This window comes from Mesoplodon bidens (genome assembly GCF_964165515.1).
Source record: "Mesoplodon bidens genome assembly, chromosome: 12".
Lineage (NCBI taxonomy): Eukaryota > Metazoa > Chordata > Mammalia > Artiodactyla > Ziphiidae > Mesoplodon > Mesoplodon bidens.
The window spans coordinates 84,069,878-84,087,357 of NC_138168.1; the positions used below are offsets into that span (position 1 = coordinate 84,069,878).

At 44.6% G+C, this 17,480-nt stretch overlaps 1 protein-coding gene across 7 annotated transcripts in view; it reads left to right on the plus strand.

Annotated features, from left to right (window-relative positions):
• The window catches only part of ARID1B (AT-rich interaction domain 1B), a gene marked incomplete at its 5' end in the record, with an annotated part of 416,596 nt that overhangs the window by 351,354 nt on the left and 47,762 nt on the right, over window positions 1-17,480 (plus strand). For 4 of the 7 annotated variants that reach the window (XM_081251587.1, XM_081251591.1, XM_081251588.1 and 1 more), the window contains 2 exons: window positions 4,337-4,664; window positions 6,506-6,634. In XM_081251587.1, coding sequence (XP_081107713.1) covers window positions 4,337-4,664; window positions 6,506-6,634 — 457 coding nt within the window. The remainder of the gene's footprint in view (window positions 1-4,336; window positions 4,665-6,505; window positions 6,635-17,480) is intronic. The other 3 variants (XM_081251590.1, XM_081251592.1, XM_081251593.1) reach the window with 1 other exon arrangement.

A 17,480-nucleotide genomic window follows, 5' to 3' on the forward strand; every position in this document is an offset into this window, starting at 1 on the left:
TGAGGAAAGTCTTGAAAGTTTCAAGGAGAAGAAGAGGGGACTTTGTATTTCTTCTACCAAATAGAGGCCTCTATAATTAGAACATATTCCCTTGACATGTGCTGTTGAGTGCCAGTTCGTGAAATCAGCCTAACTGATTGAGGAAAAATAAGATTGGGGGCCCAGCGCTCAATGGGCCTTTCTAAGGACAAGTGCACGCGTGCGTGTATGGGTGTGCATGGTGGCTGTGCTCTGACGCATACTCCCCCCGATTACAGAATGCTTCCTGCTGTGCAACGAAGACCAGCTGCTGAATTGAGCAAAGTGATTGAAACCCAGCTCTTGTCCTCTTAGTACATAAGATGAATGAAAAAGCTAGAAGTCAAGTAGAGGGTTACTGAACATCTCAGTTGTTTCTTTGTGTTCATTAAAATACAGCCCCTGACTGCCAGTTAAACCCAAGGTGCAGGAACCCAGAGTGACAGTATTTCTCTGTTCCAAGTATGAATGGCTTTCTACTTCAACTACAAGCAGAATTCCACAAAATCAGGGACCTTATTCTCATATAAAACTGCACTGTGGGCATAGTCTGCAACAACCAGGTAAATGCTTGTTTTGTAAAACAAGATTAAAGTGTCATTTCATTTCCTTCAAAAGCAAAGGGTACATATGTTTTCACTGAATACAGTTTCTTACCAGATGAGTCGCTTATCAGGTGTTGAGGGGGGTGGAAACTAGCTGCAGAGCAATAGCAAGAGTATGTGAATTGATTTCATTTGTGTTCAAAGTGTAAATGAGTTTGTTTCTTTTTAATAAAAGCAAGAGCCAGAAAGGCACCGCTGGATCTCACTGATGTGATCAGATAATCTGGAAGTGAAGGGCTGTGAGGTCAGTGGGGCGGGTCGGGGGGAGTCTTCAACCTGCTGCATAGAAGAGTTCCGAGGACTGTGCCCTGAGAAGGCTTCCCACACAGCGTCCTGCCCGTTGTTCTGCGTCCCTTCCAACCAGGATGAGCATAAGGGGCCCTTTCCGCGGAGACGGTGTGATGGGAAAACAGACGGGGACCTTCTGTGTGGTCCTGTGGGACGGGAGATTCAGAGCAACCTCAGAACTTTTTATAAAGAACTTTGATAAACAGTGAATGTTTACCTTTTACTTAAAAACAGTATCAGTTTGATTACGTCTGCAAAGTATCTTCATGCAAAGGCAGTTTAAACGTGAGGTGCTGGCGTAAAAGACTGACTCATAAAAGACTAAAAGTGACTTCCACCGACGCAGTTCCAAGGCACCTGCGGTGGTTTATGTTGACCCTCTCCTGTCCTTCCCTTCCCTTCCCTTTTGTTTTCCTATCCATTCCACCTCCTTGAAGGCCAGTGCCTCGCTCTGTTGTTCCTCTCCAGCCTTTCTTTGGCTTCCAGGGATATTCAGGGGAAGGTAGCTGCTGGCTGTAACAAGTCACTTTTTCTGTGTTGAGGGAGCACTTTCTTAAGAAGCTTGTCCCAAGACCGGGCTGTGGTGGGGCCCAGCAGATGATGGCCACTCTGGCCAGCCGTTGTGTTTGTAACGCAGGGGCTCCCGTTTGTGTGTGTGTTGCATTCCAGCCACGTCAGGGCTGCAGTGGCAGTTTAGTTTTTGTTTGTTTGTTTGCGGTACGCGGGCCCCTCACTGCCGTGGCCTCTCCTGTTGTGGAGCACAGGCTCCGGCCGCGCAGGCTTAGCGGCCATGGCTCACGGGCCCACCCGCTCCACGGCACGTGGGATCTTCCCGGACCGGGGCACGAACCCGTGTCCGCTGCATCAGCGGGCGGACTCCCACCCACTGCGCCACCAGGGAAGCCCCCAGCAGTTTAGTTTTGACAGACACCATCTAGCCCAGAAAGCCTAAAGTATTTAGTCTCCAGCCCTTTACAGAAAGTGTGCCCGGCCCGTGGTCTGTGTGAACAGTGACCTTCACACCGTCTCCGGTGAGTAATACACTTCCTAGACAGCCACGTAAGAGAGCTCACGTGAGGCACCTAACAGAGCAAATACCAGTCAGTGCTGAGGAGTCTGGGCTTCTTACAGCTTTGTAGGTGGTCTGCACTTGAGAAAACCTGCTTTCACGACTGTGATGATAATGTGATGTAAGTGTGGTTTTCCTGAAGTATTTGAGAGGCCAGTCGGGTGTGGCCAGTGGACAGCCTGGGTGCAGACTGTGGCTCCGAGGCATTTTAGCCACGTGACCTTGGGACAGGCCACTCAACATCCCTCACCTCAGGCTCCCTAAGGTGAGGATGATGATGACAGGGACCTCTTAGGCTTGATGTAAGCATTAAAGGAGGTAATGCAAAGAACTCGAAACTGAGCTTAGCACACAGTAAATATCAATGGCTGGCTTTTATTGTTGTTACTAATCCAATCCAATTTCTGCTGGAAAACCTGGAGAAGCTCCTTCTCACCTTCGGAATAGGTCCCGGGCTTGGAAGCCTGGTATACGGGGGCCTCTTCCCTCTGTTCCCTTCTCACGGCCACACGAAGCTCAGCAGTGACTTGCTCTTCAGTTTGCCCTTTCGCGGTCTGTGCCGTTGTCCACGGCCTCTTCCATAGGTGCTCCCTGCCCTCTTCTGCCTTAATCACCATCCACCAGTAACCCCCTACCATTTTTGCACTCACGTTTGAGATACTTTACACGTTATGTCATTTAATCCTAACAGCTACTCTTCTAGTAGACAGTATTGAAGAGGCTTATCTCTGTTTTACAGAGAAGAGAATGAAACAAAGAAAGATTAAAACGACTTAGCTAAGGTCACATGGTCGGTCTATGTAGGGAGTCTTCCCTCAGCCCCAGTTCTCCCAGATCCCAAAGCCTGCCCCACACGGACGCCTGGGTTGCGACCCAAGGGGGTTTTTCAAAACCTTTCACTCAACGCCCGACCATGGACAACCCCCGCATCCCCACCCGACACAGACTTATTCTTCTTTCTCTTACGCTTTTCACAGTGCGTTATCTTTTTGTCTTTGTGTTTGTATTTTTTCTCATCTTACCCCTGCTACTCCACCTTATACACACACACACACACACACACACACACACACTCTCTCACACTTAGGTCGTGAGCTTCTTGAGTACAGGAATTGCATTGTATTTAACTTTACAATCCCTGTGCCTAGAACAGTTATGTTATAGAGATGAGGAGATTCTTCCAGAAAGTAGTAAAGACAGGTGGAGAAACACTAATCCATATTCTACAGACACTTATCCTTTTGCATATATTTCATTTCAACAGTCACTTATTGGGAGGCAGCATAGTTTATTGGTTAATTATATGGGTTCCACCATCATTTTGCTTGAGCTTGAATCCTAACCTATTAGCTGTTGACTTTCTTCATTTGTAAGTGGAGTCATGGTCGTATCTACATTTCCTATAATTATTGGAGAAAAGGATGAACTCATTGATGCGCAGCACTTAGCCCAATGTCTCACACATAGTACGGTTCAGCAGTTATTATTATTGAAGTGGCATTATGTATGCCTTCAATTGACTTGAATGTAGTTTATGTGCACTCAATCAAAAGAAAAGGTGTGGAAGGAGAGAGAAAACGAAAATACTGCACTAGTCCAGGCCATTCTACTCCGTGAGCACGTGCCCCATGTGAGCAGAGATGGGAGGTGAGACTGTGGACGCTTATCTCAGTCTGGGACCCTGCCTGCTTCCCATAGTGCCACCATCTCGCTGCGCTGAGTGCCATGCCAGTGCTTGAAACTTATTTTATAAGACGTGGCATCAAGTGCAAACCAGCCACTTTATCCGGCGCTCAAACAAAAAAAGTCTTCCAGACACCAGAGAAAAGCCGACTGTGCTGGATTAATGTCGCATTTCCACGTGACACCTCCTGTGGGGTTTTGAAGGGTAATTTTGACCACACGTGCATGTTTTCTTACACCTCTGAACCCTGTATCATAACTGTCCAGTGTGGTAGTGATGTAGTGGTGCAGTCTCAGATTGGTGTTCACCTGCGGACTGGGGGCTGAAATACTTATTTCAGTTAAATTTTGGTAAGAGTACGAGGTGCTGGATGTGCTAAAGCACCACTCAGCACTAGCATCCTGTGTCCATTCATAGATGGTTTCAGTGATCAGCCTGGGTTTCCCTCCGTGTTCCAGTGGTCCTGTGTGGCTCTTTGCCTTTGGAATGTGCAGAGAGAGTGTATTTTGAGACTGCCAACCTCATCAGCGCCAATAGGGGAAAGGGTTAATGAGGATAATGACTAATATTCTGTGCTGATGACATTGTTGGACACAAAGTGGTTCCAGTGAATGTTTTCACAAGTTCAAATATTAAGTAAAAGGCTTTAATTTGTGTTTGATTTTTGTTTAGGTAACTACTCCAGACCCCCAACATATAGTGGGGTGCCCAGTGCAAGCTACAGCGGCCCAGGGCCCGGCATGGGCATCAATGCCAACAGCCAGATGCATGGACAAGGGCCAAGCCAGCCGTGTGGTGCTATGCCCCTGGGACGAATGCCATCAGCTGGGATGCAGAACAGACCCTTTCCTGGAAATATGAGCAGCATGACCCCTAGTTCTCCTGGCATGTCTCAGCAGGGAGGGCCAGGAATGGGGCCACCAATGCCAACCGTGAACCGTAAGGCACAGGAGGCAGCTGCCGCAGTGATGCAGGCCGCTGCGAACTCGGCACAAAGCAGGTATGCCGTCGGGCGGGCGGTCTGTGTGTGGATGTGTGCACACATGCGGAGCCCAGAGCTGCGTCATTCCCAGCTCACATGGGGGTGGAGAGCAACAGAGGGTCCCTTGGCTTGGCCATTCCTTTTGTGTTAAATATATTCTGTACCATAAAGGTCAGAGAAGTAAATTAACAGGTCATGTTGTATGAGACATGGAAGAAGGAATCATTGGTGGGCAAGTCAGCTGTGGGAGGTTATTTGAAACGGCTGTGAATAGTCACTGCACCAAGCAACCTAGAGCCAGTGGCACGGCGAGTGTCTTTGTGGTTCCACTTAACACAGTGAGGTTTAGGCAGGCAATTCTAGAGCCTAAAAACTGGCTAAAATCTAAAACATTCAAAAAGAACTACTCCCTTTTTTTTTTTTTACCTCACCATAAAGATCTTTATTAAAATAGAAACTTCGTATGTGTACATATGTGTATTGTGTGTGTTTGTCTAAATGTATATGTGTGAGATTTATTACTTCATGTTCTTATGTTGTATTTTGTTTTTCTGGGCATAGCTCTCTCTCTGTCCAAACCAAAAGGTGGTTAATAAAACAAGGATTATATTTCCGAAACTTTAAGTTGATAGAGCACAGGCTCTAGCCTCAACTACTTACTTGTTTTTAATCCTGAATTTTAAAATTAATTCTTGAAGTAAATACTTGACCTGTATAAAAATAACTGATTAAAAATTTAGGAGGCAAAGTGAATATGTTTTAAAAGACTCACATGTAAAAATGTTTGAATTATGTTTAACATATGTCAAGGTATGTTTTAAAACAAAGGACACTGACAGATATGTATGAACATATGGTATCTTCAGAAGAAAAGAGAGAAGATTCTGAGTTTGTCAAAGGGAAATAAGAGCTGTGTGTGTGTGTGTGTGTGTGTGTGTGTGTGTGTGTGTGTGTGTGTGTGTTTAAATGTATCCCTTTGTTGCTTTTCCTCTGAAGTTGCTATTCGGGAATGTTAGGGACCCTTCCAGCCTCACTGTTTGCTCCACATAATAAAATGAAAGTCAGTCATATTCTCTCTCCCCCTCTCTCCCTCCCCCCCCCACCCCACCCACCTCCTCCGCGTTACAATTACTTAGGATCTTCTGAACCCCAGCGCTATACCTCTGAACTGAAGCTATGCAGGCTGTAGAGAGAATGTTTTAATAAACCTGTCCGTGAGGACTGGTTTGGCTGATCCAGTTGAAGTTCTAATTTAGGTTTAAATGAATTGTCCATTGTCACAACTCAAAAAGCACAAGTTATTTCCTTTTTAAGGAGAAAGTACTTGATTGCATTTGACATGAAGCCTTGGATAGTGATCTGGGAAGAAGATAACTGTAGAGATTAAGGCATAATTGTTTGATTAAAAAGCCTTGCTGTGCTCCCTTTCTGAATCAGTTTATATATAATTTTATATAAGTTACTGTATAAGTATACATCCATGCATTTTCATTTTCTATTTCTAATCGGTAGACCATTCCAAAGCCTCACCTTCACATTCCACCCATCAGAGCTCTCCAGGAGTTTAAATGGAGACTGTTTATTTTTTGGCTTTTACCAAAGTCAAAGCTATGCTTCAGAACTGTAACACTGAGATTGGATCTGAGAATCTTACTTTTCTCTCTCCTTTGCCCTGTCCCCCACCCTTTTTTTGAAGGATTGTTCTCCAGCTTCACTGCCAGGCAGCTGCATGGTACAGAGTATTTTATGCCACATTCTGTAACCTCCACACCTATGTGTGGAAATAACATAATGGACAGGGGGATTCCTACTTGTCTACAGAACCAATCCAAAGAAGTTGTTCTTCTGTTCTACTTTAGGCCACCATACATTAGGTCGCCTGCTTATCCCAGCCAGTCTGGGGCTGGCGGACGCCCCATGTTTTCTTCCCAGCACCCCAACTATGGCAACTCTCAGGCTCCCATGATGAACCAGCCTGACCAGTACGGGTAGGTAGCAACATGCCCTGACTTGCTGCGGGTCCTGGGCATTTTTTTAAACTGTTAATGAACATGCCATCTGGCTGCGAAAGGAACACCCAAAGTAAGAGAGTGAAAGACCTAAAAAGAAATCCATCTCAGAGGGGGCTGTCTTTTGTTTATTTTTGTTTGTTTTGGGTTTTTGTTTGTTTTGTTCCGTTTCGTTTTTCATTCTCACCAGCAGTACTGTGGTAGTTTGGTGGAGACCTGCATGCCGCCCCCCAGATCCCGTCTTTGCATGGCTTCGGCATGGCTTCTTTCCTTCGTGCCTGAGAGGGAAACAAAAAACTTTTATCTACGTAAAAGTAATGAAGTCACCTACTCCAGCGTCATGTCCCCCACTGTTGTCGTTGTGTCGTCTAGGACTTGTGTAGCACCGTTCTCATGACTGTGTTAATTGTCATTCCTGCCACTACAGGGACCTGCTTCCACTCTCGCCCTGAATTGAGAGTGCGGTGGCCCCATGGAGCCCCACTGCAGGAGGCAGGGCGTAGGTTCTTAAGAGGACTTGTGAGGGGCCTCGTGCCATCATCACTGAGCAGACATCTGCGCCAACGATTTCTATTATTTCCTTCTCCCAAGGAGGTTTAGAATATTAAAGTCACCAGGAGAATACAACCAAATAATGCAACACAGAATTTTTTTTCTAAACACAGTGTTGCCATATTATTATCAATTTCGACACAGGAATTACATACAGCAACAAAAAGTATCTCTTCTTTCCCACTACAAAACTATAATATCAGGCTGTCTTTAGGTTAGTAAATACTCTTAAAGTATATTATTATTTTGACCGATATCATTTAGCATGTAGTAATAATAAGATCATCTCGCGTAGATTGAATAGTGTTAAGGAGTTAGTTTCAGCAGAAAGATACAACAATTTTGTAACATAAAACCGGAAACAATCAACTAGCTTTGTTTAAAGACTAAACTTACAGAACTGTGTTTTCACTACTTGTTATGAATGCATGACACAGAGAGCTTTTTTGTAGCTTTATATTCAATATACATTTATTTAGGCAACAACAGCAAATGATAATTTTGCAATTGAGAGTTCTAAATCCTGTAAACATGGTCCTCAATGTGGACCAACAAATAAAGAATTCTGTAAACATAATCCTAAAAGTGAAATAAGCATAGAATGAGGTAAACATACTTATTTTGGAGAAATGGTCTTTCCTCTTTTTTCCTTTCTTGTGCTACTTTCAAGGTCACTTCATGAGTTAGTAGGAAGATAACAGTGGGGGGAGAAAAGCGTTTATCATCAGCTGCTAATCCATAGGATCTGTCCTTTACCAACTCAGGAGTCCTATTTAGACCCACAAAGCTAGTTTGGCTGTGCCTTGCCAAGCCACATTAAGCAGCTGTGCAAAATGAATTTAAATGGCATGCATCAGAGTAAAATGTCTTCCACTGGGGCAGAAAATCAATGTTAGCTAACCAGCACGGGAAGATCAAATCTGCGTTTCAGCCAGCAACATCCAGATAGCTTCCTTAGAATACAACACCTCCTCCTTAATTAAAAATAAGAAAAAGGAAGATGTTGGAGTGATTCTTTGTAAATCACATGAAGCACAGTTGGCAAAGGCTCATCTTTGCAGCCCCATCTGTGTTAGCTCTGAATTTTGCCGTTTGAGTTTACACTATTCTTTCTAAAAAAGAAAGAAAAAGTTTTATTTCTATTTTAAATCTTCCTTCCTTTGCACTTTGCAATATACATAACCTGTTGTGCCCTTTTTTTTTTTTAAAGTAGAAGCTTGAATGTGAGAAAACATGTATAGTACATGTTTCAGTGCTATGGGTTAGGAAATTTGATTTTCAACATGTTTTTGCTTTACTTAACAGCCCATTGAAGCAAACTTGTGTTTTTGCTTTTGTTCTTGTTTTCTTTCCCCATTGATAGGTCTGTCAGGGTAAAGTTAGGTTGGCAACTTGAAAAGCCAGTCCACTAAATGGCAGTCTCTCAGGAAGAAGTGGCCCAAGCCTTTCAGAAATACAGTATTCACAGAGTTGGTTATAATGACTTCTTTCTCAAGTCAGAATCCCAAAGGGCCTAGAGCCTAAGAAAGAATCTGAAAAAGACAAATTAGTGATGAAGGGAGGGAGGGAGGGAGTGTGTGTATGTGTGTGTGTGTGTGTGCGTGCGTGCATGTGTGTGCGCGCGCGCACGCAATTAGAGACAGAAAGCTAACTGCAGAAATGAAGGATTATGGCAATTATGCTTCAGGCTTTTTCAGCTAGTTGGATGTAAAATAATATAGAGGAAAAAACACACAGATTAAACTTGTTAGAAGCTGTTTTACTAATTCCTTTTTTAAGAGTGACATTGTGAGAGTAAAGCTGCTGTGGTGAATAAGTTAAGGAACATACGGATGAATTGTTTTTTCTTTGTCACCTTTTGAGTAAAGGACTCCCTCATTTTGATTTTTAGACAATTTACAATAGAATGTGATGAATCGTACTGTTCAGGTACTAGATTAGCTGAGTAATACTATACAATAATTTGAAATTAGCAATTTATATGTAATATCTGTCCAGGACCTCCCCCATACACATTTGATATACTTTTTTACTCAGAAGATACCTTTCTGTGTTCAGTTTTAAAGCATTTCTAGATCATGTTCTATTCTTTTGAAGTAATGAGAAACAGAGTGGGAAATACTAGTTGTCTTACTGAAAGCCTAGTCAGGGCTGGCGAATGACCTTCATCTTCAGTGCAGTTCTGACGGCTGTCTGCAGCATCATGTCGGAGGGACTCTAAGACACTGTCAAAGCACAGACGAGCCAAGGTCGGCCAGAAGTTTAGGAAAGACTTTGGCCTACTGCTTCTAAAGAAGCATTTCCATGAATCCCAGGCTATATCATAATCCTTCATATTTTTTGAATGATTGACCTCTATGCTTAACACACACACACGTAAAATAAATTTCCCATGGTCATTTAGTGTGTTTTGCATTCATTCTTTCATTCTAGGTGGCACCCACCTGGTACTGTCTGACAATTGACATCTCTGCCCAATAGAGCTGATCTGTGGATTTGGATATTTCAGCATTATCCAGATTTTTTTTTTCTTGGAAATGAGCTCCCAGGATGATGCATGACTTCAGTGAACTTACAGAAGGCCTGGCAAGCCCTAGACCTTTAAGCCATGGTAGATTTTGATTCCTTGAAGTCAGCCATCCCCAGCACCTGCTATATCTCAACTTCAATCAAGTCTTCGGTGACTTGGGATGGTTTGTGTCAAAGTCCTGGCACAGATCTTTAGGATAATATTTTCACCAGGATAGCTTCCAAGAGGATATCGAATTTCAGTTGTACAATAATAGAATTTTAGAGCTGGAAAGATTTTAGATGGCATCCAGTCTGTACCCCCCAATTTTATGATGAAGGAAACTGAGATCTACAGAGTTACCTGCCACGGGTTATTTAGTTAGTTACAGGCGGGGCGAAGTCGACCCCAGGGCCCTGTCTCCTACGCCTATGGCTCTTCCTTCTGCTTCGTGCTGTCTCTGTAGATTTTCCTTTTTTAAAAAAATCTCTTAATTTTACTTCTCCCTCATGTCTATAGGCAAATCTCTTGATGCTAGTAGAGGGCAAACATTAATCAGTGTCTTATTGGAGATGCTCTTTCTTGCATCGACGTCTGGATTGTTCTTCTTTAGCTCAGCCTTTGTTGTGTCTGAAAGGAAGGGAGCGCTTTGCCGCTTTCCACGCAGACTACCTGCACGTCAGGAGCGGTTTGCTTCTGGAACCACACGCCTTATGAAGTGAAACGACAGTTTACTTGATGGCACACAGCTGGGTTTGAATTTCTGTCCTTTTCCCCCTTCGATCGCCCACCAGTGGCGCTTTAACATGTTGCATTCTTGAGACTGGAGCGTAGCTGTTAAAATGAGGATTCTGAGTCGTGCAGGAGCAGAACCAGAAGTTGGCATTTTTACCCAGATAAATGCGTGCACCTGCGTGACGCTGATACAAGCAATAGCTGTCCCTTCCAAGACTCCCCATTGAACCCACTTAATAGCAGACAGAGGAAGACTCTCAGACTTCTTAGTTTTTTTAGAAAGAAAGAAAGAGCAAAAATGAGTCCATTTGAAAAGTCTCATTTCTGCTGCTGAGGAGGGAATTTTTATACTGAATATCACAACCCTGAGTCTGGAGACTTACATCTTAATTCTTAAGTCATACCAAAAGCTGGGATAACTGAAATTAGCTTTTAAATATTTTTGGTTTTAGTAAAGTAGGAGATGAGGGGTTTTAATTAATATTATTTTCCAATCTTAGCCACTCTTTAACAGGGTGAATAAATTTCGTGAAGTCTTAACCATAAGGTAGCTCGATCAGTAGCAGCCTAACAATTGATGTTGACGCAGCTGAATGTTTTGTGAGAGTCTGAGCAGTGGTTCCTCTGCTTGGGAACAGGTAGCTGCACGTACAGACCCTGGTGGATTGGGCCTGCGTAGACGCTTATACCTGTGTCTTACGTGCACCATCCTCCCCCCCCCCCACACACACACACAGCTTCCAGCACCTCTTCTTCAGTGGGGTGTATTTATAATTCATTTCCCCTGTTGCTATTTGCCAGCAAGGCACTTTTTCTCTGTTTTTTTCCTCTGAAGCCAGTATGAGTCAGTCTGCTGATGGGCTAGGAGGCACTGATGTGGAAACACAGTAATAGAGACAGTGCATTAACACATCAGAGAGAAGGGGCAAAAACGCACGTGTGTGCAGCCTCAGTCATAGTGGGTCCACAGGCTTAAAGAGCTGTGAGTGATCTCTGTTAACTAAGAATTTAGCCCTTTGGATTTGGGACAATTAGGTATTAAAATAATAGCTATGATTTGAAAAGTCATGTTATTGAAAGACAAAGCGAAAAGATTTCAAAGGCTTAAAGAGAGTTTTAATTTTTACAATTAAATGTTAGCCTTTGTTTTAACATCTAAACACTATGGTTTAATTTTTAGCTCCTTTTTTGCCTTCAAAATTTAGAATTCGAATGCATATTGCTGTGTTGGTATTTTAAGATTATGATTTCAATCAAATCTTTCACAGTTCCAGAATTTTTATAGCAGCCATAAAGTACGTTTATTAGTCTTCAAATCAAAAAGTAGTAAAACACTAATTTTTAAAATACTAAGAGAGATTTTTTTTTGAAGTTTAATGAGATCCAAGGAATCAAAGTATGAAATGTACAGCAAACCTTTAATGGACTCGAGTCTGTGAAGTTCCTTAAACCACTGGTTGTTATCTAGAGAGATTTTTAAATATACACATACACCCTCACCCCAGCCTCACGCCAGGTGAGGCTTGTGAGCCTGTGTTTTTTATAAACCCACTGGGTGATCCTGGTGTAGAAGAACAGCACAAATCTGGGGATTGCATTAGGGAATCCTGCTGCTGAGGAGCACTAGTGAAAAACACAGAGGGAGGAGGCAAGGAAGCCCAAGCTCAGAGAGCCCGTGCTCTGTACCTGATAGACACTGACTGAAGAAAAGACTGGACTAGAGCTGGGGACACTGGATAGAACCAGAAGGAACTGACGTTTAAACAGACCTGATACCGTGACTCAGGCTTTGGCGATCTTTTGTCTCACTTTCTACCTCTGAGCGTCCTCTCAGATATCAGTATCTTCCTGATACTCTGAGATATTCCAAGTTCCCCTCCATTCCTAGAACTGCCTTCTTTATCCAGAATGTCTTCTCTCCACATCCCAGTCTGCACCTCTCACAGCTGGGTGCTGTCCTTACGTCTAAGAGAGCTCTCAGTGATGTGTGTATCGGGTTGGGGCTCTGATTAACCACGCGAGTCCTCCATCAGTGGAGTGTGTGCCCAGGTTCACTCATCCAGGCCACTTGTCTTCCTTTCTAACCTCATAGGCCCACTAACATCTCTTCCCCCACATACCACATTCTCACACCGGACAAACTGGGAATATCACATCTAGAATCGGCATTACAGTCCACCCGTCACTGGAAAAAATCAGCAACCCAGCCCAGCCAATCCCAGCTCTTCAGAGTTGTTAAGGGTAGGAGTGCTGAGATCACATTGGTCTCAGGTAGTACCAGTGGCCTCAGCACCAACCTGCGAGGCTTTCAGGTTGAAACCAGGAAGTGTCAAGTTGTTCTCAGTCTGAAACCTCATAACCTTAGCAGGGTTTGGGGCTGAAGGCAACAAGAACAGTTTGTAAGTGATGAAGAGGCTGTGATCCGGGTCTTGGTCTTTCCCAGTCTGGGGTTGGGGAGGTGTCATGGGTGACCGTGTGAAGATCATAGGTGGGGGGCTGCATTGTCCGACTGCCCAGAGGGCCTCTTAGCTGGTAGCGTTAAGCCTGTGGGAGCAACTCCCTGAGGCTCTCCTAATCTTGACCTTCATTCTTACTTTGAACTCTATTTCCATTACATAGATTAAAAAACAAAACCAAACCATAAGGTTTTGTCCCTTGCTTTGAAAGTTAACTCTTACTGGATTGCCTTTGATTGTTAAATACCTACCAGTACGAACTTGCTGGGTCCTGCCCCTCCAGCTTCTCGGGCCAGAGCACCTGGTGTGGACGTAAAGAACTATAGTTCTGCTCAGCTATCAGGCCTTTCTTGCAACATTTTTTACCCTAATTTTGAACGGTGTTTTGCTGAAATAAATTAAGTAACTTTGTGGCCCAAGGCCACCTGTAGCTCAGAAAATCTGTAAGAATTTTAGGAGGATTTTTTTGTAAGTTGGAAATAACCATATTGATATATTTCCTGGCACTGCGGCCCTGGACAAGTGCATTCCTTGTTAGAGGGTTTGACAGAATGTTGCTGTGGTAAAGTGTATGAGATGCGGATCTCAGGACCCAAATTCCATTTTATTTTTTTTAGCCGACAGCCTGGTCCATTAAGGTACAAGAAGTCTGAATGCACGTGAGACCTGTGCCCTCTCACTTGTCCCCTCCTAAAGCAGCACTGGGGTCAGCTCGTTGCTGCCTGCTTCCTGGCTCCTCAGTAGCTGCCACGCCCATTTGCTGCCTGCGTCCCAGGTGCCCAAACCTCCAAGGAGACCCACTCCCGTGTCAGTTCGCTCTCCCTTACAGCTTGTACCCAGGAAGGCAGTGTCCTGGTGTAAAGGTGGCAACTCCTATCGCGGAGAAGGAATAGCCTTTGTAAATCATTCGAGGTCTTAATGGTATTATGATGTCAAGATAAACTTTCTTAAAGATCTTTAATATAATGCAGTTAGAAAGGGGCACTTTTTTCTTTCTAAGGGGGACGTCAGAGGCAACTAGTTTTTCTTTCACAAGGTTCAACAGATCTCATTTTTAGCAGACAAGGGAACTGTGCCAGTGACGTCTTAGAGGCCAGTCGGAAGCCACGGGTGCCAGCACCCACCCAACAAAGTGCCGGGCTCCCCTCTTGCAGGGAAAAGACAGGTTTGGGGCCCAGTGCTGCCCCTGTGGCTTTCGTAATGCCCTGCCCTTGAAGGAAGTGCTGATGTCAAAACCTCTGAATGTAGCATCTTCAGAAGGGAGGTTTTTAGTTCATTTTTGTATGATTGCCAGTAAACAGTTCATAAGAACAGAACGATGGGTTTAACAAACCAAAATCAACTTTGAGATGAAGAGAACAGTCTTAGTTATCAATTACCAAAATTCAAGGAGCCAGATAGTTCTTGCACTTTCTTCACACCCCGACAAGGAAGTCTCTTGCTTCAGAAGCCTAGAGCTCTATTTGTTCTCCTGGCTGCTTTGAGAGAGAAGGTGAAGATCAGTCAGCTGCTTTAGGAACAACTAAAACGGGTTACCTGCACACTGAAGCGAAAAGGGAGTACTGAATCTTGACATTGCACGACAGGTGCCATTTTAGAGTGAGTGCCAGGAGCGGAGCTGGGAACAGGTTGGAGCCCTTTGAGAAGTCCGCAGGGAATAGGTAACAAAAAGGGAAGCAAGGTCTCTGACGTTACAGGGTTTCGGGACATTCAGCATGGAATATGCAGGATTCCTCCGTGCTTGGTGGAAACGGCTTCACTGAGATGCAGGGGTGAAAACACAGCTCTCTGGAGAAAGGTGGAGAGAACCAGGAGGAGTGCTTAAGGCACAGAGAGGCCCTGTGGGCAACGCCACGTTATATAGGCCCGTGGCAGAGACACGCGTGGGACAAGTTAGGCTCTGAAGAGTTACCTGCAAATATACACTCACCAAAGACCGTTCTGGAGAATTTGCTAACAAAGTCATTACTCCCCTCTATTGAAAGGGTCTTTTTCATAGAGACGTTGAATGTTATTACATTCCTCTTTGCCCATGCTTAAAGGAAGAAAAAAGAAAAGAAAACTTAAATGTATCAGTTACCAAAGGGTTTGGGGAGTTATTAATTTATAGCTGGGAAGTGACTGATGATTGTTGCTCTGGCTGATTTGTTGCTGTTATCATACCCACTTCGGCTCTCCTTAAGGGAACAGGCTGCCTTGAAAAGAGGTGATGGTCACACAGGGAAGATCTTAGAAAACAGACCAAGAAGTCTTGTAAAGGGCGTTCCTGCCTAGGGAGGAAGGCGGACGGAAAGGACTCGCCCTCCGCTTCCCAGACTTGGGTCTCCAGCCGCCCCCGCGACGTGGCCTCCTGGCAGCTCAGACCCCACGTGTCCAGAGCGCAGCTCACGTCTCTCGTGGGTCTTCCCTCGCAGCAGCGGCCCCTTACCTGCCCCTTGTGCAGCCGGGCAGCCAGGGGACGTCGGGCCACCTTTTCTCTCCCCACAATGTCTGACTCATCACCGAGTGCTGCGGGTCTACCTCTGGGGGAGCGCTCAGCTCCCCGTCACTCCCACCCCGGTTCCGCGCGCCACCTTGTCTCATCTGGACTCGCGTGACAGCCGCACACCTGTTGCCCTGCGTTCGTTCTTCCTGCCTCTGCTGTGCCCTCCCCGCCGTCCCCCAGCCAGAGGACCATGCCTTTGAAATGCACATCCTTTTCTGCCATTTCTCCTGCTTAAACCCCTCGTCCCTGCCGGCTGCTCTTAGGGTACAGGCGAAACCCCAGGGAACCGTAAGCCCCACGTGACCTGGCCCCGCCCTCTCCCTCTCATCTCTTAATCTCTCCTCTCCTCCCCTCCTCACCTGACTGAGTCCCTTTCCATCCCTCAGATCTCACCTGAGGAGGGGGGTCAGAGGGGCCAGCATCCCTTCCTCAGGGAACGTGCTCTGACCTCCTCATTATAAGCACCCCCAGCGTGTGCACCTCTCCTTTATCCGCACGGCGTGGTTGCAGTTGGACACTCCCTGCTCTGGTTACTTGACTCGTGTTTGCTTTTGTCTGGGCCTGCCGGTGGGCTCCTTCCTCCCTTGCCCCTCCCACACCCATCATGCACACGTGTCTGTAACTGTCAGCTACAAAGAAGGTATTTCTGACTAATTTTGTTATTATAGCACGCCTTCCTGAGTGAAAGGGGTGCGACAGTTTTTTAAAAAGTAGTGTGTGGCTGTGCATCTTTCTAGGAATCTACAGATTTTTAACTCATTGGCACTTGCATTTGTTCTTTGTCTTTGGTTTAATGATATAAGCGCCACTTTACCTTCATAGGGTTGATTTCTAGCCAAAGCAACTGGCTTGTTGAGATTATGATTTCCCCACTAGAACTGCAGTTGCATTTGCTGTCACAGGTGTACTGATGGATTAGCCACACCGAAAATGGGCTGCAGTTCGGACAGCTTTCACTTCTGTTTTGATTGTGTTGTTTTGGGGGCAAAGCTAGCGATTTTCATTCTTCAGATATTAGATTTTAAATAATCTTGACTGAATGCGTCCCTCTTGGTACTGCTTTGGAAGAGCTGCTGTGTAACTTAGGTTGAAAGTCTGTTTCACCAGTGATCTGGACACGTACGTGCAAATTATTTGTTTATAAAACCAATTATTTGTGTTTATTAAAATAGGGCATCCTGTGTAATGTTATGGATACGACTGGAGCTCTCCGAGGTTGAACTGCTGGAATTGGGCTTTTCAAAGTTTCAAGTTCCTGGTTCTGATAACTACTGGGCTTAAGTGGGAAAGTACCCCAAGTTTTAGTGTTAGTCTCATTTATTTTGTCAATAAGCAGTCTTTTCTGGCTTCATAACTTAAACTACATCCATAGTGACAGTCCGTAGGGAGAAAGATACATATATTTGGCAGTCATGCCGTTGTCCAATGAAGCATGCACTGCTTTATGTTCCTTTTGAGCATAATTCAGTAATGATATTTTCAGTGCTAGGATTCTTCAGAGTGGAGCTTCTCTCCGTGTGTCTTTGCCACTAGACTTTATATAAAGTGGCTTCACTCACCTCGTGTCTATTTCCAGAGCGTTTCTTCTGTCTGTCCCTCCCCTCCTCCAAAGAGCTGTATCAGAAATCCATTCATTGTCAAAATAAACATATCCCACTCTCCAGTCTATCCCTATTGAGAAAAAGTAGTGATTGCTAAAACAATATGGCCTACAGATTCTTTTAAAGCACGAAAATCATATACAGACTTTATTTTACTTTAAATTTTATTGTAGTTGACTTAAAAACACGATATTTAGAAATGTGTGGTTACTCTGTATTGGATTTCGTACTGACATTTTTACCTGCTAAAATTCAAACTGTGGTGGGAAGCTGTATTCTCCTTTCTGTTTTCACGGTGAACCATTGGAAATGGTCACTTTAAAATCGGTGTTTGCTTCTGGGTTTTTTCCCCCAAAGCCAGCCCTTTATTGGCAGATTAACGTGTAATGTTTGAGAAATCTCCAAAGTGAATAAAAGGACGAGCCATGAGACACCACCTGTGTGTGTGTAGACCGAGGAGTGCTGGAGGGAAGTGCGCTTGCCAGCT